The sequence below is a fragment of the Hyperolius riggenbachi genome, chromosome 9, assembly GCF_040937935.1.
Source record: "Hyperolius riggenbachi isolate aHypRig1 chromosome 9, aHypRig1.pri, whole genome shotgun sequence".
Classification (NCBI taxonomy): Eukaryota; Metazoa; Chordata; class Amphibia; order Anura; family Hyperoliidae; genus Hyperolius; species Hyperolius riggenbachi.
In genome coordinates, this window is record NC_090654.1 from 264,243,209 (window position 1) to 264,262,372 (window position 19,164).

Below are 19,164 nucleotides of genomic sequence, written 5' to 3' on the forward strand. Positions count from 1 at the left end.
ACCAATACAGAGCTAATACTGTAGTTGGGGGAGGGCCCTTCGGGGCCCCTCTGGCCCAAGGGCCCCGATGCGGTCGCTACCTCTGCAACCCCTATTGCTACGCCCCTGCCAATAATGGAAAGTAAGGATAATTCTTATTGGGGCACACAGAGCTAACAACCATACAGACGATATAGTTGGCCTTGGGCGGTAAAAAGTACAAATCCGGCCCTGCACAGGGGACGTTTTTTCGTTACAGATTTTCTTTAAAAGAAATGAAATGTTTGGTTGCTCCATGCAATTGCTCCTGCCTTCTTTGCACCCAATTTTATAAATCATGAAATCATTCCTAGTTTGGTGTACAACATCTCCCTGCATCTGTGAGTGTCCCTATCCTCCTATCATCTGCTCCATTTCAAAATCAGAGTTACTCTCAGATTTTTTGTTTAGTTTTCGGGTTTGGGAATTTCCCTCAGTTTGTATGCTATTATTCAATGAGATCAGTAAGTGAGGCTAAATTATTCAGCAAGAACACACAAAGCAATAACAGATACAGTTTATAATAGTATTGAAAAATGTGAACAAAGGAGAGGTAAACCTTGAGTTAAAGAGAGACTCCGACCAAGAATTAAACTTTATCCCAATCAGTAGCTGATACCCCCTTTTACATGAGAAATGTATTCCTTTTCACAAACAGACCATCAGGGAGCGCTGTATGGCTGATATTGTGGTGAAACCCCTCCTACAAGAAACTCTGAGGACCGGGATACTCCTGGCAGTTTCCTGTCTGGGAACCTTGTTGCATTGTGGGAAATAGCTGTTTACAGCTGTTTCCAACTGCCAAAAAAGCATGCAGCAGCTACATCACCTGGGATTAAAAGCTGTTACAATGGGCACTGACAATCATTTAAGCATAATTATTGTAAAAATGAAGCACTTTTTTAGTCAGTTGTTAAGGTGAGATAAGTGAGTTATGACAGGTAAGTAGATATAAACTATGAGTTAACTCTTGATTTCTCTCTCCTTGGGCCTGATGCACCAACTTGTGGTAATATTGTTGTGCACAGAGTGTGCACGGCAATATCACCCTTACTATCGGCACTGTTACGCTATTTGTACGACCGGCAGTACTCGACTAGCGCGATTGATGCTAAGATAATCCACACTACTAACATTAACCTATTTTGGTTCCTGGACGTAGAAACTACGTCCAGGAACCATGCGCGCTACCGCGTGCTCCCACGGCCGATCGCACGCGGGCACGCGCACTCCCGGCCGCGGATTCGGTAGCCAAGGAATCAATGTATCGGGCTATGGTGCCGATCACTGATTCCTCTCCCACGCTGAAAAAGCGACAGCTTCTCTCGGAAGCTGCGCCTTTTCTGGCTGTTCCCTCCCCGATGAGTCACTCTAAGCGTGTGTTACGTTTAGAGTGACGTCATGTAAACAAACTCATGACCGCCATCTTGTGGCCAAAAAGTAAAACTACAACTGTAAGGAAAAAAATAAAAATGAACACACATTTACATTATAAATCTATTGTTTACCTCCCACCCTCCCAAAACTACCCAAATAAATTGTTTACTATAAAAAAAAAAAAAACATTGCAATAAAAAAAAAACAACATGTAAATATTTACCTAAGGGTCTAAACTTTTTAAATATCAATGTAAAGATGAAATATTTCTATATTTTTTTTATTTTAAACTTGTAAATAGTGATAGATGCAAAATGGAAAAAATGCACCTTTATTTCCAAATAAAATATTGTCGCCATACATTGTGATAGGGACATAATTTTAACGGTGTAATAACCGGGACATATGGGCATATACAATATGTGAGTTTTAATTATGGAGGCATGTATTATTTTAAAACTATAATGGCTGAAAACTGAGAAATAATGAATTTTTCCATTTTTTTCTTATTCTTCCTGTTAAAATGCGTTTACAGTAAAGTGGCTCTTAGCAAAATGTACCCCCCAAAGAAAGCCTAATTGGTGGCGGAAAAAACAAGATATAGATCAGTTCATTGTGATAAGTAGTGATAAAGTTATAGGCTAATGAATGGGAAGTGAACATTTCTCACGTGAAAACGACGGAATGCGAATGGGTTAAGGCTTGTTAGTTGGCCGCGTTGCCATATCAACTGCCATGCTAGTCGATTACCGCTAGTCGCACTTATAGTGTAAACAGTGCCGGTAGTAAAGGTAATATTGCCATGTGCTGTCTGTGCAAGATTACCGCAAGCTCATACATCAACCCTCTTATCCGTTTAACTCATTAGTTATCTCTTCTTATTTTTTTTATCTCATGCACTAGCTCTTCTTAGGGCCTGTTTCCACTAAGAACAAATAATTAGTTTCCCCGCATCCTATCCAGACAGGAAAACGCTGCCTTATCTGTTCAATAGCATGCCAGTGCGTTTCTGGACGGCATGCAGCAGTGTTTTTGTAGCACACATCAGAATAGCCATGCATGGTGGGGCTATCACTATTTGATTGCCGTTTAACAGCAGCATCGGTGCCACATACGATTCAAAAATGGGCGTGGCACCCTAATGGAAATAAGCATTTTGTCCCCATGGATAAGATTCTTCTCAGTCTCCATCACTGGTGACTTGCAAAGAAAATGGGAATTTAGGGGAACCTCACCCATGGGGACACAGACAGTACCAAAAACTCATCAAACGTTAAAAAAGAAGGATTAAGCTGGAACTCCACATTACTTTCCCCAGTCAACTGGCTTCAGCTCCTCACCTTTCAGGTCCAGGTTTTTGGCCCCATTTATGACCTGCGTGACAGACTTTGTGTCCACCTTCAGGCTGTGGGTGTTACTGTTGTCCCGAGTAATGACCACATGATGCCACTGGTTGTCATTCAGCGGCCGCTCACTGTTCCCCTTGATGACATTAGGTCCGTTCCCGAGATCAAACACATAATGAATGTACCTGAAGAGAAATGGATGTAGGGGTTACTGCGTGTGCCTGTCTGTACTTTCCCCCCCAAGATCTCTCTGTGAAACCCACCGACACCTCCACGACTTGACTATCACACAATTTTGACCTCCATGACCTGACCTTACCATGAGCTTTCCATCTACTAAAACACCATTCATGATCTCGCTGTGCAACCCACAGACACCTCCATGACCGGACTATCACACAACCGTTACCGTGAGCTCTCCATCTACTCCAAACACCATTCACAACCTCTCTGTGAAACCCACAGACACTTCCAAGACCTGACTATCACAAAAGTCTTACTGTGAGTTCTCCATCAACTCTAAACTCCCTATATGACCTCTCTGTGCAACCCACAGACACCTCCATGAGCTAACTATCACATAATCCTTACCTCCATGACCTGACTATCACACAACCCTGACCTCCATGACCTGGCTATCACACAACCCTTACCATGAGCACTCCATCTGGTCCAAACTACAGTCCATAACCTCTCTGTGGACCATGTAGCTAATTGCAGTGCAGCACTGTGTGCCTGATTTGGACACTCAGAGTTTCAGTCGGGTGATGCACAAATTAGTTAAAAAAGGGTAGCTGGTACCTGAATTACATGTCCTCTGAGTTGCTACAACTCAGAGGGGGAATAGTAATCAATGGGGGCTAAGAGTTTGTGCAGGAGCAAGATGATTATGTCTGCACCTACTATGCAAGCTCCTCCTCAAACTGTCTGCTAACACCTGTATGACCTCTTCTACCCAATGACACTCAATTATTTCTATAGCTACCCAAAATCACAAGACTTCCCTTCAAGCCGCCAATGACCTCCTTTTACCTACCACGCACCCTGCCTATCTATTTATCTATCATCTGTCTCTGTCAGCAAGCTCCTCCATGATATTTCCTCTACTACATAAGTGCCTTCATGACTTCTCATACACCAAAATCCCTTTGATGAACGCTGTACCATGCAAAGCCTCTCCAGAACCTCCTCCGTGACCTTTTTGCCTGAACTGCAACTCCTTTCATGGCATCTCTTCATTTACCAATACACAAGTTCGGCATAAGATGTTGGCGCTATATAAATACTAAATAATAATAAGACAACTTCTATCATTTGCAAAGAACCCTTCAAAACCCTCCCTACAAATGCAATAGGCCCACCTACAGTCTTTCCTCATACCCAGCAACCACACGTATCACCTCTTCTACCCCACAAATATGTGCATGATCTCTCTCCTTATACCGAACCACGAAATATCTCCTCCAGTCCCACAACCCATTCCACGGCCTTTCTTCTTAGCTCACAACTACCTCAACATCAAGTACCGTCATCACGTGTCTGCTGCAACAGACAGAATTCTCTCCAATCAGCACATCCTTCTCCATCTATCTCACAGCCAACTACCTCCATTACCTAACTACCAGCACCACAATCCACACCACGATCTTTATATCTATCATGCAGGTACGTCTGTACCTTTCCACCCATCATGCAAGTGCCTCCATAACCACTGTCTACCCACAACTGCCCTGCCCCAAGACTTCTTCTCCTACCCCTTCACTAGCTCCACCGCGATGAAGTCGTTTCCATCACCACTGTTGAACAGGATGAAGCCATCGGCCGAGATGGTCTTGAACTGGAAGAAGAGGTGCATGGAGGTGTAGGCCTGCAGGGTGGAAAGGGTCAGGTAGCTAGGCTTGGTCCTGAAAGTGACAGGGTCAGCAATGATGGGGCGCAGGCCGAACCTCGCCTTCAGTTCACAGTAGTCAATGTCGCCATTCTTGCACAGGTCGATGTACAGCAAGCCGTTGAACATCAGGCTTTGGAGGTGCCCGATGAATTTGGAGGGCACAGCTGAGGCAAATCTCTTTTCCGTCATGGAGCCAGTCTCAATGTTGTGGAATTCCAGGCGGGTGTGGTCACCTGCCATGGTACCTGGATAATGGGACCAAAGCCAAGAGAGTTAGGTGATGCCACCAGCAGCTGTGCCTGCAGATACCACAGACGGCATCTCCAGTGACTGCAAGGGGGTGAGATAACAATTCATTTTCATCATCCTTATTACAGATCCAACAGGTTTCAATGTCAACACACATAAATGGAATAAGTCCGCCATCTGCTGGTGGAAATTGAGAATGCATGTCAGAAAAATGCTATGCAACATACTATATCTGGATTCCAGCACTAAAGAGCCAACTATACATATCGATCCCGAGTCTAACTTAAAACATGAATTACAAGAGGCAAATGTACAACTTCAGCTGCATCCCACATCTCACCTTCAGCTACATCATCATCCACGGTAAGTTTAAGGGTCTTCCCTCGACGGACCACTCTGACAGTATGCCACTCATTATCATTCAGCTTCTGGCCCGCATACAGAGTCTCAGGACCCTTACCTAACATACGGTGGGAGAGACATGTTACTGTCACATGAAACATACATGATTGTACAATCTCAGGACATCGCAACACAGTGTAGATTATCATAACCAGGAAACGATTGGGCAGTACAGAGATCCATAATGTGTATTCATACTAGGACAGGATCAGATCTATAACGTAGAGAGGTGAATAGATATTATTATCATCGAGACAGAATCTACCAGTATAATGTAGAGATGTGACTGGATGTTATCAGGACAGGATCAGACAGTGCTGGGATCTATAATGTAGAGAGGTGACTGGATATTATCAGGATGGGATCAGACAGCGTTGGGATCTATAATGTAGAGAGGTGACTGGATATTATTATCAGGACAGGATCAGACAATGCTGGGATCTATAATGTAGAGAGGTGACTGGATAGTATCAGGACGGGATCAGACAGTGCTAGGATCTATAATGTAGAGAGGTGACTGGATATTATCAGGATGGGATCAGACAGTGCTGGGATCTATAATGTAGAGAGGTGACTGGATAGTATCAGGACAGGATCAGACAGCACTGGGATCTATAATGTAGAGAGGTGACTGGATAGTATCAGGACAGGATCAGACAGTGCTGGGATCTATAATGTAGAGAGGTGACTGAATATTATCAGGATGGGATCAGACAGTGCTGGGATCTATAATGTAGAGAGGTGACTGAATATTATCAGGATGGGATCAGACAGTGCTGGGATCTATAATGTAGAGAGGTGACTGGATAGTATCAGGACAGGATCAGACAGTGCTGGGATCTATAATGTAGAAAGGTGACTGGATATTATTATCAGGACAGGATCAGACAATGCTGGGATCTATAATGTAGAGAGGTGACTGGATAGTATCAGGACAGGATCAGACAGTGCTGGGATCTATAATGTAGAGAGGTGACTGGATATTATCAGGACAGGATCAGACAGTGCTGGGATCTATAATGTAGAGAGGTGACTGGATATTATCAGAATGGGATCAGACAGTGCTGGTATCTATAATATAGAGAGGTGACTGGATATTATCAGGATGGGATCAGACAGCGCTGGGATCTATAATGTAGAGAGGTGACTGGATATTATCAGGATGGGATCAGACAGTGCTGGGATCTATAATGTAGAGATGTGACTGGATATTATCAGGATGGGATCAGACAGCGCTGGGATCTATAATGTAGAGAGGTGACTGGGTATTATCCGGACAGGATCAGACAGCACTGGGGTCTATAATGTAGAGAGGTGACTGGATATTATCAGGATGGAATCAGACAGTGCTGGGATCTTTAATTTAGAGAGGTGACTGGATATTATCAGGATGGGATCAGACAGTGCTGGGATCTATAATGTAGAGAGGTGACTGGATATTATCAGGATGGGATCAGACAGTGCTGGGATCTATAATGTAGAGAGGTGACTGGATATTATCAAGATGGGATCAGACAGTGCTGGGATCTATAATGTAGAGAGGTGACTGGATATTATCAGGATGGGATCAGACAGTGCTTGGATCTATAATGTAGAGAGGTGACTGGATATTATCAGGATGGGATCAGACAGTTCTGGGATCTATAATGTAGAGAGGTGACTGGATATTATCAGGATGGGATCAGACAGTGCTGGGATCTATAATGCAGAGAGGTGACTGGATATTATCAGGATGGGATCAGACAGTGCTGGGGTCTATAATGTAGAGAGGTGATTGGATATTATTATCAGGACAGGATCAGACAGCGCTGGGATCTATAATGTAGAGATGTGACTGGATATTATCAGCACAGGATCAGACAGTGCTGGGATCTATAATGTAGAGAGGTGACTGGATATTATTATCAGGATGGGATCAGACACTGCTGGGATCTATGATGTAGAGAGGTGACTGGATATTATCAGGATGGGATCAGACAGCGCTGGGATCTATAATGTAGAGAGGTGACTGGATATTATTATCAGGACTGGATCAGACAGCGCTGGGATCTATAATGTAGAGAGGTGACTGGATATTATCAGGACGGGATCAGACAGTGCGGGGATCTATAATGTAGAGAGGTGACTGGATATTATTAACAGGATGGGATCAGACAGTGCTGGGATCTATAATGTAGAGAGGTGACTGGAAATTATCGGGATGGGATCAGACAGCGCTGGGATCTATAATGTAGAGAGGTGACTGGATATTATCAGGACGGGAGCAGACAGTGCTGGGATCTATAATGTAGAGATGTGACTGGATATTATCAGGACAGGATCAGACAGTGCTGGGATCTATAATGTAGAGAGGTGACTGGATATTATCAGGATGGGATCAGACAGTGCTGGGGTCTATAATGTAGAGAGGTGACTGGATATTATCAGGATGGGATCAGACAGTGCTGGGATCTATAATGTAGAGATGTGACTGGATATTATCAGGACGGAATCAGACAGTGCTGGGATCTATAATATAGAGAGGTGACTGGATATTATCAGAACAGGATCAGACACTGCTGGGATCTATAATGTAGAGAGGTGACTGGATATTATTATCAGGACAGGATCAGACAGCGCTGGGATCTATAATGTAGAGAGGTGACTGGATATTATCAGGACGGGATCAGACAGTGCTGGGATCTATAATGTAGAGAGGTGACTTGATATTATTATCAGGACTGGATCAGACAGCGCTGGGATCTAGAATGTAGAGAGGTGACTGGATATTATCAGGACGGGATCAGACAGTGCGGGGATCTATAATGTAGAGAGGTGACTGGATATTATCAGGACGGGATCAGACAGTGCTGGGATCTATAATGTAGAGAGGTGACTGGATATTATCAGGACGGGATCAGACAGTGCTAGGATCTATAATGTAGAGAGGTGACTGGATATTATCAGGACGGGATCAGACAGTGCTGGGATCTATAATGTAGAGAGGTGACTGGATATTATCAGGACGGGATCAGACAGTGCTGGGATCTATAATGTAGAGAGGTGACTGGATATTACCAGGACAGGATCAGACAGTGCTTGGATCTGTAATGTAGAGATGTGACTGGATATTATCAGGACGGGATCAGACAGTGCTGGGATCTATAATGTAGAGAGGTGACTGGATATTATCAGGACGGGATCAGACAGTGCTGGGATCTATAATGTAGAGAGGTGACTGGATATTATCAGGACGGGATCAGACAGTGCTGGGATCTATAATGTAGAGATGTGACTGGATATTATCAGGACGGGATCAGACAGTGCTGGGATCTATAATGTAGAGAGGTGACTGGATATTATCAGGATGGGATCAGACAGTGCTGGGATCTATAATGTAGAGGTGAATGTATATTATCAGGATGGGATCAGACACTGCTGGGATCTGTAATGTAGAGATGTGACTGGATATTATCAGGATGGGATCAGACAGTGCTGGGATCTACAATGTAGAGATGTGACTGGATATTATCAGGACAGGATCAGACAGTGCTGGGATCTATAATGTAGAGAGGTGACTGGATAGTTTTAGGACAGGATCAGACAGTGCTGGGATCTATAATGTAGAGAGGTGACTGGATATTATCAGGATGGGATCAGACAGTGCTGGGGTCTATAATGTAGAGAGGTGACTGGATATTATCAGGATGGGATCAGACAGTGCTGGGATCTATAATGTAGAGATGTGACTGGATATTATCAGGACGGAATCAGACAGTGCTGGGATCTATAATATAGAGAGGTGACTGGATATTATCAGAACAGGATCAGACACTGCTGGGATCTATAATGTAGAGAGGTGACTGGATATTATTATCAGGACAGGATCAGACAGCGCTGGGATCTATAATGTAGAGAGGTGACTGGATATTATCAGGACGGGATCAGACAGTGCTGGGATCTATAATGTAGAGAGGTGACTGGATATTATCAGGATGGGATCAGACAGTGCTGGGATCTATAATGTAGAGATGTGACTGGATATTATCAGGACGGAATCAGACAGTGCTGGGATCTATAATATAGAGAGGTGACTGGATATTATCAGAACAGGATCAGACACTGCTGGGATCTATAATGTAGAGAGGTGACTGGATATTATTATCAGGACAGGATCAGACAGCGCTGGGATCTATAATGTAGAGAGGTGACTGGATATTATCAGGACGGGATCAGACAGTGCTGGGATCTATAATGTAGAGAGGTGACTTGATATTATTATCAGGACTGGATCAGACAGCGCTGGGATCTAGAATGTAGAGAGGTGACTGGATATTATCAGGACGGGATCAGACAGTGCGGGGATCTATAATGTAGAGAGGTGACTGGATATTATCAGGACGGGATCAGACAGTGCTGGGATCTATAATGTAGAGAGGTGACTGGATATTATCAGGACGGGATCAGACAGTGCTAGGATCTATAATGTAGAGAGGTGACTGGATATTATCAGGACGGGATCAGACAGTGCTGGGATCTATAATGTAGAGAGGTGACTGGATATTATCAGGACGGGATCAGACAGTGCTGGGATCTATAATGTAGAGAGGTGACTGGATATTACCAGGACAGGATCAGACAGTGCTTGGATCTGTAATGTAGAGATGTGACTGGATATTATCAGGACGGGATCAGACAGTGCTGGGATCTATAATGTAGAGAGGTGACTGGATATTATCAGGACGGGATCAGACAGTGCTGGGATCTATAATGTAGAGAGGTGACTGGATATTATCAGGACGGGATCAGACAGTGCTGGGATCTATAATGTAGAGATGTGACTGGATATTATCAGGACAGGATCAGACAGTGCTGGGATCTATAATGTAGAGAGGTGACTGGATATTATCAGGATGGGATCAGACAGTGCTGGGATCTATAATGTAGAGGTGAATGTATATTATCAGGATGGGATCAGACACTGCTGGGATCTGTAATGTAGAGATGTGACTGGATATTATCAGGATGGGATCAGACAGTGCTGGGATCTACAATGTAGAGATGTGACTGGATATTATCAGGACAGGATCAGACAGTGCTGGGATCTATAATGTAGAGAGGTGACTGGATAGTTTTAGGACAGGATCAGACAGTGCTGGGATCTATAATGTAGAGAGGTGACTGGATATTATCAGGATGGGATCAGACAGTGCTGGGGTCTATAATGTAGAGAGGTGACTGGATATTATCAGGATGGGATCAGACAGTGCTGGGATCTATAATATAGAGAGGTGACTGGATATTATCAGAACAGGATCAGACACTGCTGGGATCTATAATGTAGAGAGGTGACTGGATATTATTATCAGGACAGGATCAGACAGCGCTGGGATCTATAATGTAGAGAGGTGACTGGATATTATCAGGACGGGATCAGACAGTGCTGGGATCTATAATGTAGAGAGGTGACTTGATATTATTATCAGGACTGGATCAGACAGCGCTGGGATCTATAATGTAGAAAGGTGACTGGATATTATCAGGACGGGATCAGACAGTGCTGGGATCTATAATGTAGAGAAGTGACTGGATATTATCAGGACGGGATCAGACAGTGCTGGGATCTATAATGTAGAGATGTAACTGGATATTATCAGGACGGGATCAGACAGTGCTGGGATCTATAATGTAGAGAGGTGACTGGATATTATCAGGACGGGATCAGACAGTGCTGGGATCTATAATGTAGAAAGGTGACTGGATATTATCAGGACGGGATCAGACAGTGCTGGGATCTATAATGTAGAGATGTGACTGGATATTATCAGGACGGAATCAGACAGTGCTGGGATCTATAATATAGAGAGGTGACTGGATATTATCAGAACAGGATCAGACACTGCTGGGATCTATAATGTAGAGAGGTGACTGGATATTATTATCAGGACAGGATCAGACAGCGCTGGGATCTATAATGTAGAGAGGTGACTGGATATTATCAGGACGGGATCAGACAGCGCTGGGATCTATAATGTAGAGAGGTGACTGGATATTATCAGGACGGGATCAGACAGTGCTGGGATCTATAATGTAGAGAAGTGACTGGATATTATCAGGACGGGATCAGACAGTGCTGGGATCTATAATGTAGAGATGTGACTGGATATTATCAGGACAGGATCAGAGAGCTCTGGGATCTATAATATAAAGATGGGACAGTTTTCTATCTAGTCAGTTGCAGAACAGAGTACAGCAGGGATATATGTACTGTACAGAGTTAGCACTGGCTCACAGTGATCTGCATTGCAGTGAACCATCATATATAATATACACAGGCTATACGGTGCTCAAACATATACTGTACCTGCTCCTGGGGAAACTGGTTCCATTATATTATAAAGTCACGCCAACAAGACCTCAATTTCTGCTGCATCCCCATCCCCACCCACCCTAAATGTGAGGTTTATTTCTGTGTAAAGTAACGGTCAGCAGAATACTGCGCAGGTAACAGGAATGTGTTCGCCAGGCAATTGGTGAATATTTGGTGAAAGTTTTGTAATTTACAAATGAAGCAATCAATAAATATATATTGTCTGACTGTGGCCTTGAAATATTTATTTTCAGTAAACTGTGAATACTTTACAGATCAGGAAATTTTCCAGTGTTTATTGGTCAGCCAATCAGGAGTGAACCGGAGTGCAGCATAAAGATCTTTACATACAGACTGTTTATCTCTGTTCAAAATAGAGAGATTTACGTGTATATCAGGAACAGGCACATGTACAGTTGGGGGGGGGGGGGCGCTCAAGCAACTTCCTTTTGTGTGAGTCACTACCCTGGGCCCTTCCCCCGGAGTTCCTCCTTACTACGAGTGTGGAGGGGACTGGAGGGTTGCAGCAGACTTGCAGTAATTTATACTCAATTGCCGCAGACAGACACAGGGACCAAGGCGGCACAGGCGCCAAGAAATAGGAAGTTACTCAAAGTTTGGTGTTTCCATGGCAGCTGCAGATGTCACGTAGCGTTGTTGCCATCCTGACATCATGACAGCGCTGACGCGGCTGCCAAGGAGACAGGAAAGAGGAGGAGGGAACGCGCAGCTACTGGTGACAGGTCTGACTGACTCCACAACACTGAATGCCGCCAGCGCTTCAGACTGGACATGTGTGTCAAGCGGAGGGCCTCAGGGGGATAGTGTGGGGCAGTCGCTTTACTACTCTGGTTTGGTACCAATGTGCATTTCTGGGGGTGGGGCGAGAAGGTATTTTTTTTTTAAATTTGAGCACCCCCCACTTAAAGGAAATGTCAGGCAAAATAACCTCACCCCCACTCTATTTACCCGGGGCTTCCTCCATCCCCTTGCAGTCGACATTTCCCACCTCCGCTCTCAGTCGCTGGCCCGGGGTCCCCGCCGGTGCAGAGGCCGACCTCGAGGTTGTCAATCAAGTCCATGTTGTCCGAAGTGTACTGCACCAGCGGGGACCCCGGGCCAGCGACTGAGAGCAGAGCTGCAGCGTAGGCTGCAAGGGCCTGGGGGAAGCCCTAGGTAAATAGAGTGGGGGAGGGATGGGGGCTCGGGGGAGATTATTCTGCCTGACATTCTGGCTTTTTTTTCATGCTGCCAGACCAATCATTTATGGTTTGGGTCTGGACAATACCTTATCAGTTACTCTGTGATGCTTGTATCTGAAAATGTGCTTGCTCTTGTGGAGAGGTTTATGGTAATATTGCATTCTCTACAGCCGAATAAACATCTTCGTTGACCCGGGCTGCCCCTTTAGTAAAAAGCCACTTCCTATGGAAAGGCTTGGAATGCCATTTAAAGAGAAGCCGAGGTGGGTTTGTGAAATCATATTAGGACACAGAGGCACGTTCAGTATACAATCACCTGCCTCTGTGTCCTTTCAGTGTGCTTCCAGTCCCCCCACAGGCTCTCCTGTCCCCCAATATAAAAAGCAACCAGTTAGCGACACGCAGATTGTCGATGGTCTGTTATTTACCTCAGGCTGCCACTCACCGCCGCTCCCCCGCCTCCTGTATAGCGCGGCTCCCTGCCCATGTCTCTTCCCTCCCCAACTCCATAAGCCGATTGGAGGAAGCTTCCATCTGCTGAAAAGCTTTATGGAGATGAAGATTTCATTTTTCAGCACAACCTGGCACCTGCTCACAGTGCCAAAACCACTGGTAAATGGTTTACTGACCATGGTATTACTGTGCTCAATTGGCCTGCCAACTCTCCTGACCTGAACCCCATAGAGAATCTGTGGGATATTGTGAAGAGAAAGTTGAGAGAATCAAGACCCAACACTCTGGATGAGCTTAAGGCCGCTATCGAAGCATCCTGGGCCTCCATAACACCTGAGCAGTGCCACAGGCTGATTGCCTCCACGCCACAGCGCATTGAAGCAGTCATTTCTGCAAAAGGATTCCCGACCAAGTATTGAGTGCATAACTGAACATAATTTATTTGAAGGTTGACTTTTTGTTTTAAAAACACTTTTCTTCTATTGGTCGGATGAAATATGCACATTTTTTGAGATAGGAATTTAGGGTTTTCCACGTCTTCAAACTTCCCCCAGCTGGAAATGATGCCATCGCGACGGATCTGGACGATCGTATCGGCGGGTCTTTCGTATATCGGGCGTTTGTAAACCGAGGACTACCTGTAAGTGAATTTGTGGCAGCTTACCAGATCTCGGTACGAGATCAGATTGTACATACAATTGAAATTGTAGTATGTGTGAACTCACCAACCAGTCCAAAAGGTTACTTTGGCCTCAATTCACTAAGCTTTTATTTACCTGATGGGTAAAATCGAATTTTGAATTAATTAAGGTGTTATAGATTTATTGAACATTTTATCAATAAAACATTTGATAATTATATAACACCTCAGTGAATTCTAAATTACATTTTACTCGTGAGGTAAATTATCAAACGTTTGATAAAGTGTTTGATAAAGTTTCGTGAATTGAGGCCACAGTTTGCAGTGCTGAATGCTGCTAGCAATGGAAAACAGATGTGTTAGAGCCTGGTGCTATAGCAGTACGAATTCATGATCCAACATAAGGTCAGGGGTCGCCACCAACACCTGGATGGACTTTTCCCTCTGCAAAGCTGCAAGTGCGGGTTGCTTGAGTCAGATTCTTGCGGATCCATCATATGCAACCTCCAAAGGGGGGAGGTGCGACGAATAATGGCTATTCGTCCGAATTCAGCACAAAACCTGCTCTGGGAACTGCAGTGTTCCCCTTAAAGTTGGTGTGTTTAAAAATTAAAAGGCAGAAGTGTCTCTGCTGACACTGCAGAGCCCCTTCCAGAGGAAGTGAGGGAAGAAGCATTAATTGCCAAGGCCTGGTTACTAGGGGTGCCATAAAAGCTCCCTCAACTCCAGACTCTCTGGAAGCAAGGGATCTGAGGAGCCAGAGTTCAGATCAGAATCGCAAATCACTCTCATGGCAGCATGAAAAGAAACCAAGATGTCAGTGGAGGCATTTGCTTCTTGGGTACAAAAATTCAGAGCAGAATTAGTCACTCATATAGAATTGATATAGGTTTTTGTCATATTTCCATAGGTCTGTTTACACCAACCTTTATGCAACCAAGGGGAATTGTCAGGGCCGGATTTGTACTCTTTACCGACAAGGCCATTGTCACCAGCCGCCACCCCTCGAGTATAGGTAGCGAGATGACCCCTCCCCTCCAGTATAGGTAGCCTGATGACCCCTCCCCCCACTCCATCTAGTATAGGTAGCCTGATGACTCCCTTAATCCCGCCTCCCCCCCCTTCAATATAGGTAGCCTGCTCACCTTCACACTGCAGCAGCCATCAGTGTCACTCATTTCTCCGCTCGTCTCCAGTGCAGTAACTTTCTCTTCCTTTCTGTCTCCAATGCTGCCCAAGTCCATAGCTGCTGGCCACAATGCAAACGTGCACAGAGAGCAAGTGCAAGCTTGCAAAAGCAGCTCCAGTTTAGCTTGCTGCTTTGGTGCCCTCGCTACCGTGGTGCCCTAGGCCATGGCCTAGTTGGCCTTGGCCTAAATTCGGCCCTGGGAATTGTTACTTAGGCTATGAGTGTTTTAAGAAGGGATTCCTAATGGTGTCATATTCCAAAGCCGAGTTACTGATTTCTCTGATATGAAATAGAATAAAACATGCATGTTTAATGTTTATGAACTTGAGCAAACATAGTGCAACCAAGACTGATCTCGGATTCATTGTCTTATGTGTTGCCAGGAAGATATGGCATTTTTATGTACTTCATATTAATTTCTTCTTATAATATGGGGGGGGGGGGGAGTGACAACCCCCTCCAATTCCTGTTACCTTTGCCACAGCTTACCATTTAGCCCTCGGACACTGAGGGAATTCAGAAGGCATCCAGCACTGTAGGCAATGTAACATTTTGGATTAATTGGTGAGTCCACAGTCCACACACACACACACACACAATACAATTTTGATTGCATGTACAATTGATACAATCTGCAATCTTCTTCAAAGATCTGGTAAGCTGCCACCACTTTGCATTAACCTCCCTGGCGGTAAGCCCGACAGCTAGCCGCCGCAGGGGATCGCATGGCCCCGGGTGAATTTTTTTAAATAAAAACTGTGCCATAGCCTTCAGCTAGCACTTGGCTAGCTACCTGTGCCCCCCAAGTGCCTCCGCTCTCCCCCGATCCCCGCAATACATACCCCCCAGGGATCCCGCGATGGTGCAGCCTCCCCATCAGCTCCAGGCTTCGCTATGGGGAGGATCGGGACTGTGCATGACATCGATGACGTCATGTCGCGACGACTGAAGCTAATTGGGAAGCTGCGGCTCTCGAGGGATCGCGGACGGGTGAGTGTTGCCGGCGGCGATCAGGGGGAGCAGATAGGTGTCGGGGGACTTGGGGGCCACGGGTAGCTATCCTAGTGCTAGCTACCAGTTGTAAAACAACTTTTATTCTAAAAATCTCTCCCGCGGAATGCAGCCTCATAAACTGCGTACCGCCAGGGAGGTTAACATGCAAAGACTCAATTCTACCTCTGGCTAGCCATGTAGGAAAAAGGGTTTATTACACAGCCTAACTAGACATATTATATTTTTAATAAAACGGTTATCTGGAAGGCAGGATTCTTTGCAGAGGCTATTCAGAACAAGCGCTTAGACAAACAATTTTTTTAAAAAGATGACATAAAAATGGCAAAAAAAATTATGTAGTTAATTAACAGATTGATGTAGTCAAATATTGGGAAAATGAAAGTAGAAATATTAATTGGGTAAAGTCTGAGGAGTCTATGGAATTACCACGTCCTTTTGAAAAGTCCAAGAACAAGTTATTTAGGAATAGTCCAAAGGGAAGTTGGGCCAGGACCAGTCGGCCAGCAGATGATCGGTGGTGGATGGATCAGCATGGAAAGAATGCTGACAGTGTCTGTGTGTTCAGACTCTTAACCCCTCTCTCCTGGGGTGGAGATCGTAATGAGAAATGGGCAGAATTGGCCATCTGATCCAGGTCTGCCCCTCTCAGAGGAAGCAGGAGATATGAAATATTGGTGAATGTCATCTCCATGGCAATACATTAGACAGTGAAGATAATAATTATGGATTTCTCAGGTTCTCTGGTGTTCATAGATACCAAACAATGATGAGTTATTTTTCATATCTCAGAAATTAATAACTCGGCATTAGAACATTCCACAGTTCAAATTCATTAACCAGTTAATGGCATCCTGACTTATTAAAATGTCCTGTTTGAGCCGGTTATCGGCAACAGGAGGTTTTAATAAGTTGCTCGTTCGAGCCGTCGCTCCGCACGTGTGCGCGCCGCTGCAGTTTCTGTCGGGATTCCGTGTTCAGTGATTGGGGAAGAGGACTGAGCGGTCCTCTACCCAATCACAATGCCTGGAATGAATGGACGTGACAGCGATCAGCGGCCACGTCCATTCATAAAACAGGAAGCAGTCACAGTGCAGTTAAATGTAAAAAAACAAAAAGTGAACACTTCCTATCAAACGGAAAATGTTCACTAGCGCCATCTTTTGGCCAAAAAGTATAATTACGCATACAGGCACATACATACAACATATACAATATTAATACAATTAATAACTTACACTTCCAAAGCCCCCCCCTCCCCCCCCCCCCCCAAAAAAAAAAACACTTGTAAAAAAAAAAATCAGTTCAAAAAATACATAAATAGTCGCTCAGCGTTTTTAATTTATATTTTATGAGGTAAAATTACTTTTACCACATAGGGGCTTGTAATTATGGACCGGAAAAGCAAAAAAAAAACAAAACAGAAAAATAACACCTATATTTACAAATAATATATTGTCGCCATACATTGTGATAGGGACATAATTTTAACAGTTTAATAATTGGGACAATTGAGCAAATAAAATGTGTCAGTTTTATTCACAGGAGAACGTTTTATTTTAAAACTATAATGGCCGAAAACTGAGAAATAATAAATTTTTTCAATTATTTTCTTATTTGTCCCATTAAAACGCATTTAGAATAAAAAAATTCTTAGCAAAATATACTACCCACAGAAAGCCTAAAACGAGATATAGATCATTTTGTTGTGATAAGTAGTAATAAAGTGATTAGGGAATAAAAGGGATGAGCACTGACAGGTGAAAAATTGCTCTGGTCCGTTAGGGTAAAAACCCTTGGGGGTGAACTGGGTAACTTCCCTTTCAATACCACAGTGGCAATGCTCTGGCATAGAAAGAAATAAGAAAATATGACCAAAGACTATATTTAAAGTGAATGTTTACCGGTAAAAAAAAGAAAAAGTCAGATACTCACCTAAGGAGAGGGAAGGCTCAGTCCTAATGAGCCTTACCTCTCCTCTCCCGGTGCCCGGTCCCGCGCAAGATCCCCCGTGGCAGTATTCGACCAGTTTGGTCAAATACTGCCACTTCCGCATGCCGAAGGGAGCTTTCGGAAGCCTTCGGGAGCACTCGGGCTCCCGATGACGCGGCCGCTCCATACTACGCATGCGCGAGCGCCCTCTATGACGCGCTCGCGCGTGCGCAGTATGGAGCCGCCCGTCTTCGGAAGCCCGAGTGCTCCCGAAGACCTCAGAAGTCCCTGCGGCGGGGGACGCGAACGGGGGAGCCAGCACAGCACTGAGGGCACCGGGAGAGGAGAGGGAAGGCTCATTAGGACCGAGCCTTCCCTCTCCTTAGGTGAGTGTATCTGACTTTCTTTTTTTAAACGGTATCCATTGGCTTTAATCCATATTTTGGTTGACCTGAGGTACAATCCCCCTCTACACTTCCTTCTAGCTTACTGGCTTCTTTTCATGCTGCCAGACCAATCATTTATTGTTTGGGTCTGGACACTACCTTATCAGTTACTCTGTGATGCTTGTATCTGAAAATGTGCTTGCTCTTGTGGAGAGGTTTATGGTAATATTGCATTCTCTACAGCCGAATAAACATCTTCGTTGACCCGGGCTGCCCCTCTAGTAAAAAGCCACTTCCTATGGAAAGGCTTGGAATGCCATTTAAAGAGAAGCCGAGGTGGGTTTGTGAAATCATATTAGGACACAGAGGCACGTTCAGTATACAATCATCTGCCTCTGTGTCCTTTCAGTGTGCCTCAAGCCCCTCCACGGGATCTCCTGTCCCCCAATATAAAAAGCAACCAGCTAGCGACACGCAGATTGTCGTTAGCCTGTTATTTACCTCAGGCTGCCGCTCATCGCCGCTCCCCCGCCTCCTGTATAGCGCTGCTCACCTCCCATGTCCCTTCCCTCCCCGCCTCTGTAAGCCGATTGGAGGAAGCTTACAGAGGCGGGGAGGGAAGGGCCTCAGTGAGCCGCGCTATAAAGGAGGCGGGGGAGATGTTTCCTTTAAGGCAGCCATACATCTGGAAACTTGGCAGCCGATTGACCGTCCAATTT

General features: G+C 44.8%; 1 protein-coding gene across 21 annotated transcripts in view; it reads right to left on the reverse strand.

Annotated features, from left to right (window-relative positions):
• Positions 1-19,164, reverse strand: part of NRXN3 (neurexin 3) — a 705,883-nt gene that overhangs the window by 341,239 nt on the left and 345,480 nt on the right. For all 21 annotated transcript variants that reach the window (XR_011024153.1, XR_011024152.1, XR_011024151.1 and 18 more), the window contains 3 exons: positions 5,222-5,341; positions 4,496-4,877; positions 2,736-2,926 (listed from right to left, as the gene is read on the reverse strand). Coding sequence is in view for 18 of the 21 variants with exons in the window: in XM_068254465.1 (XP_068110566.1) it covers positions 2,736-2,926; positions 4,496-4,877; positions 5,222-5,341 (693 nt within the window). In the remaining 3 variants the exon portion in view is untranslated. The remainder of the gene's footprint in view (positions 1-2,735; positions 2,927-4,495; positions 4,878-5,221; positions 5,342-19,164) is intronic.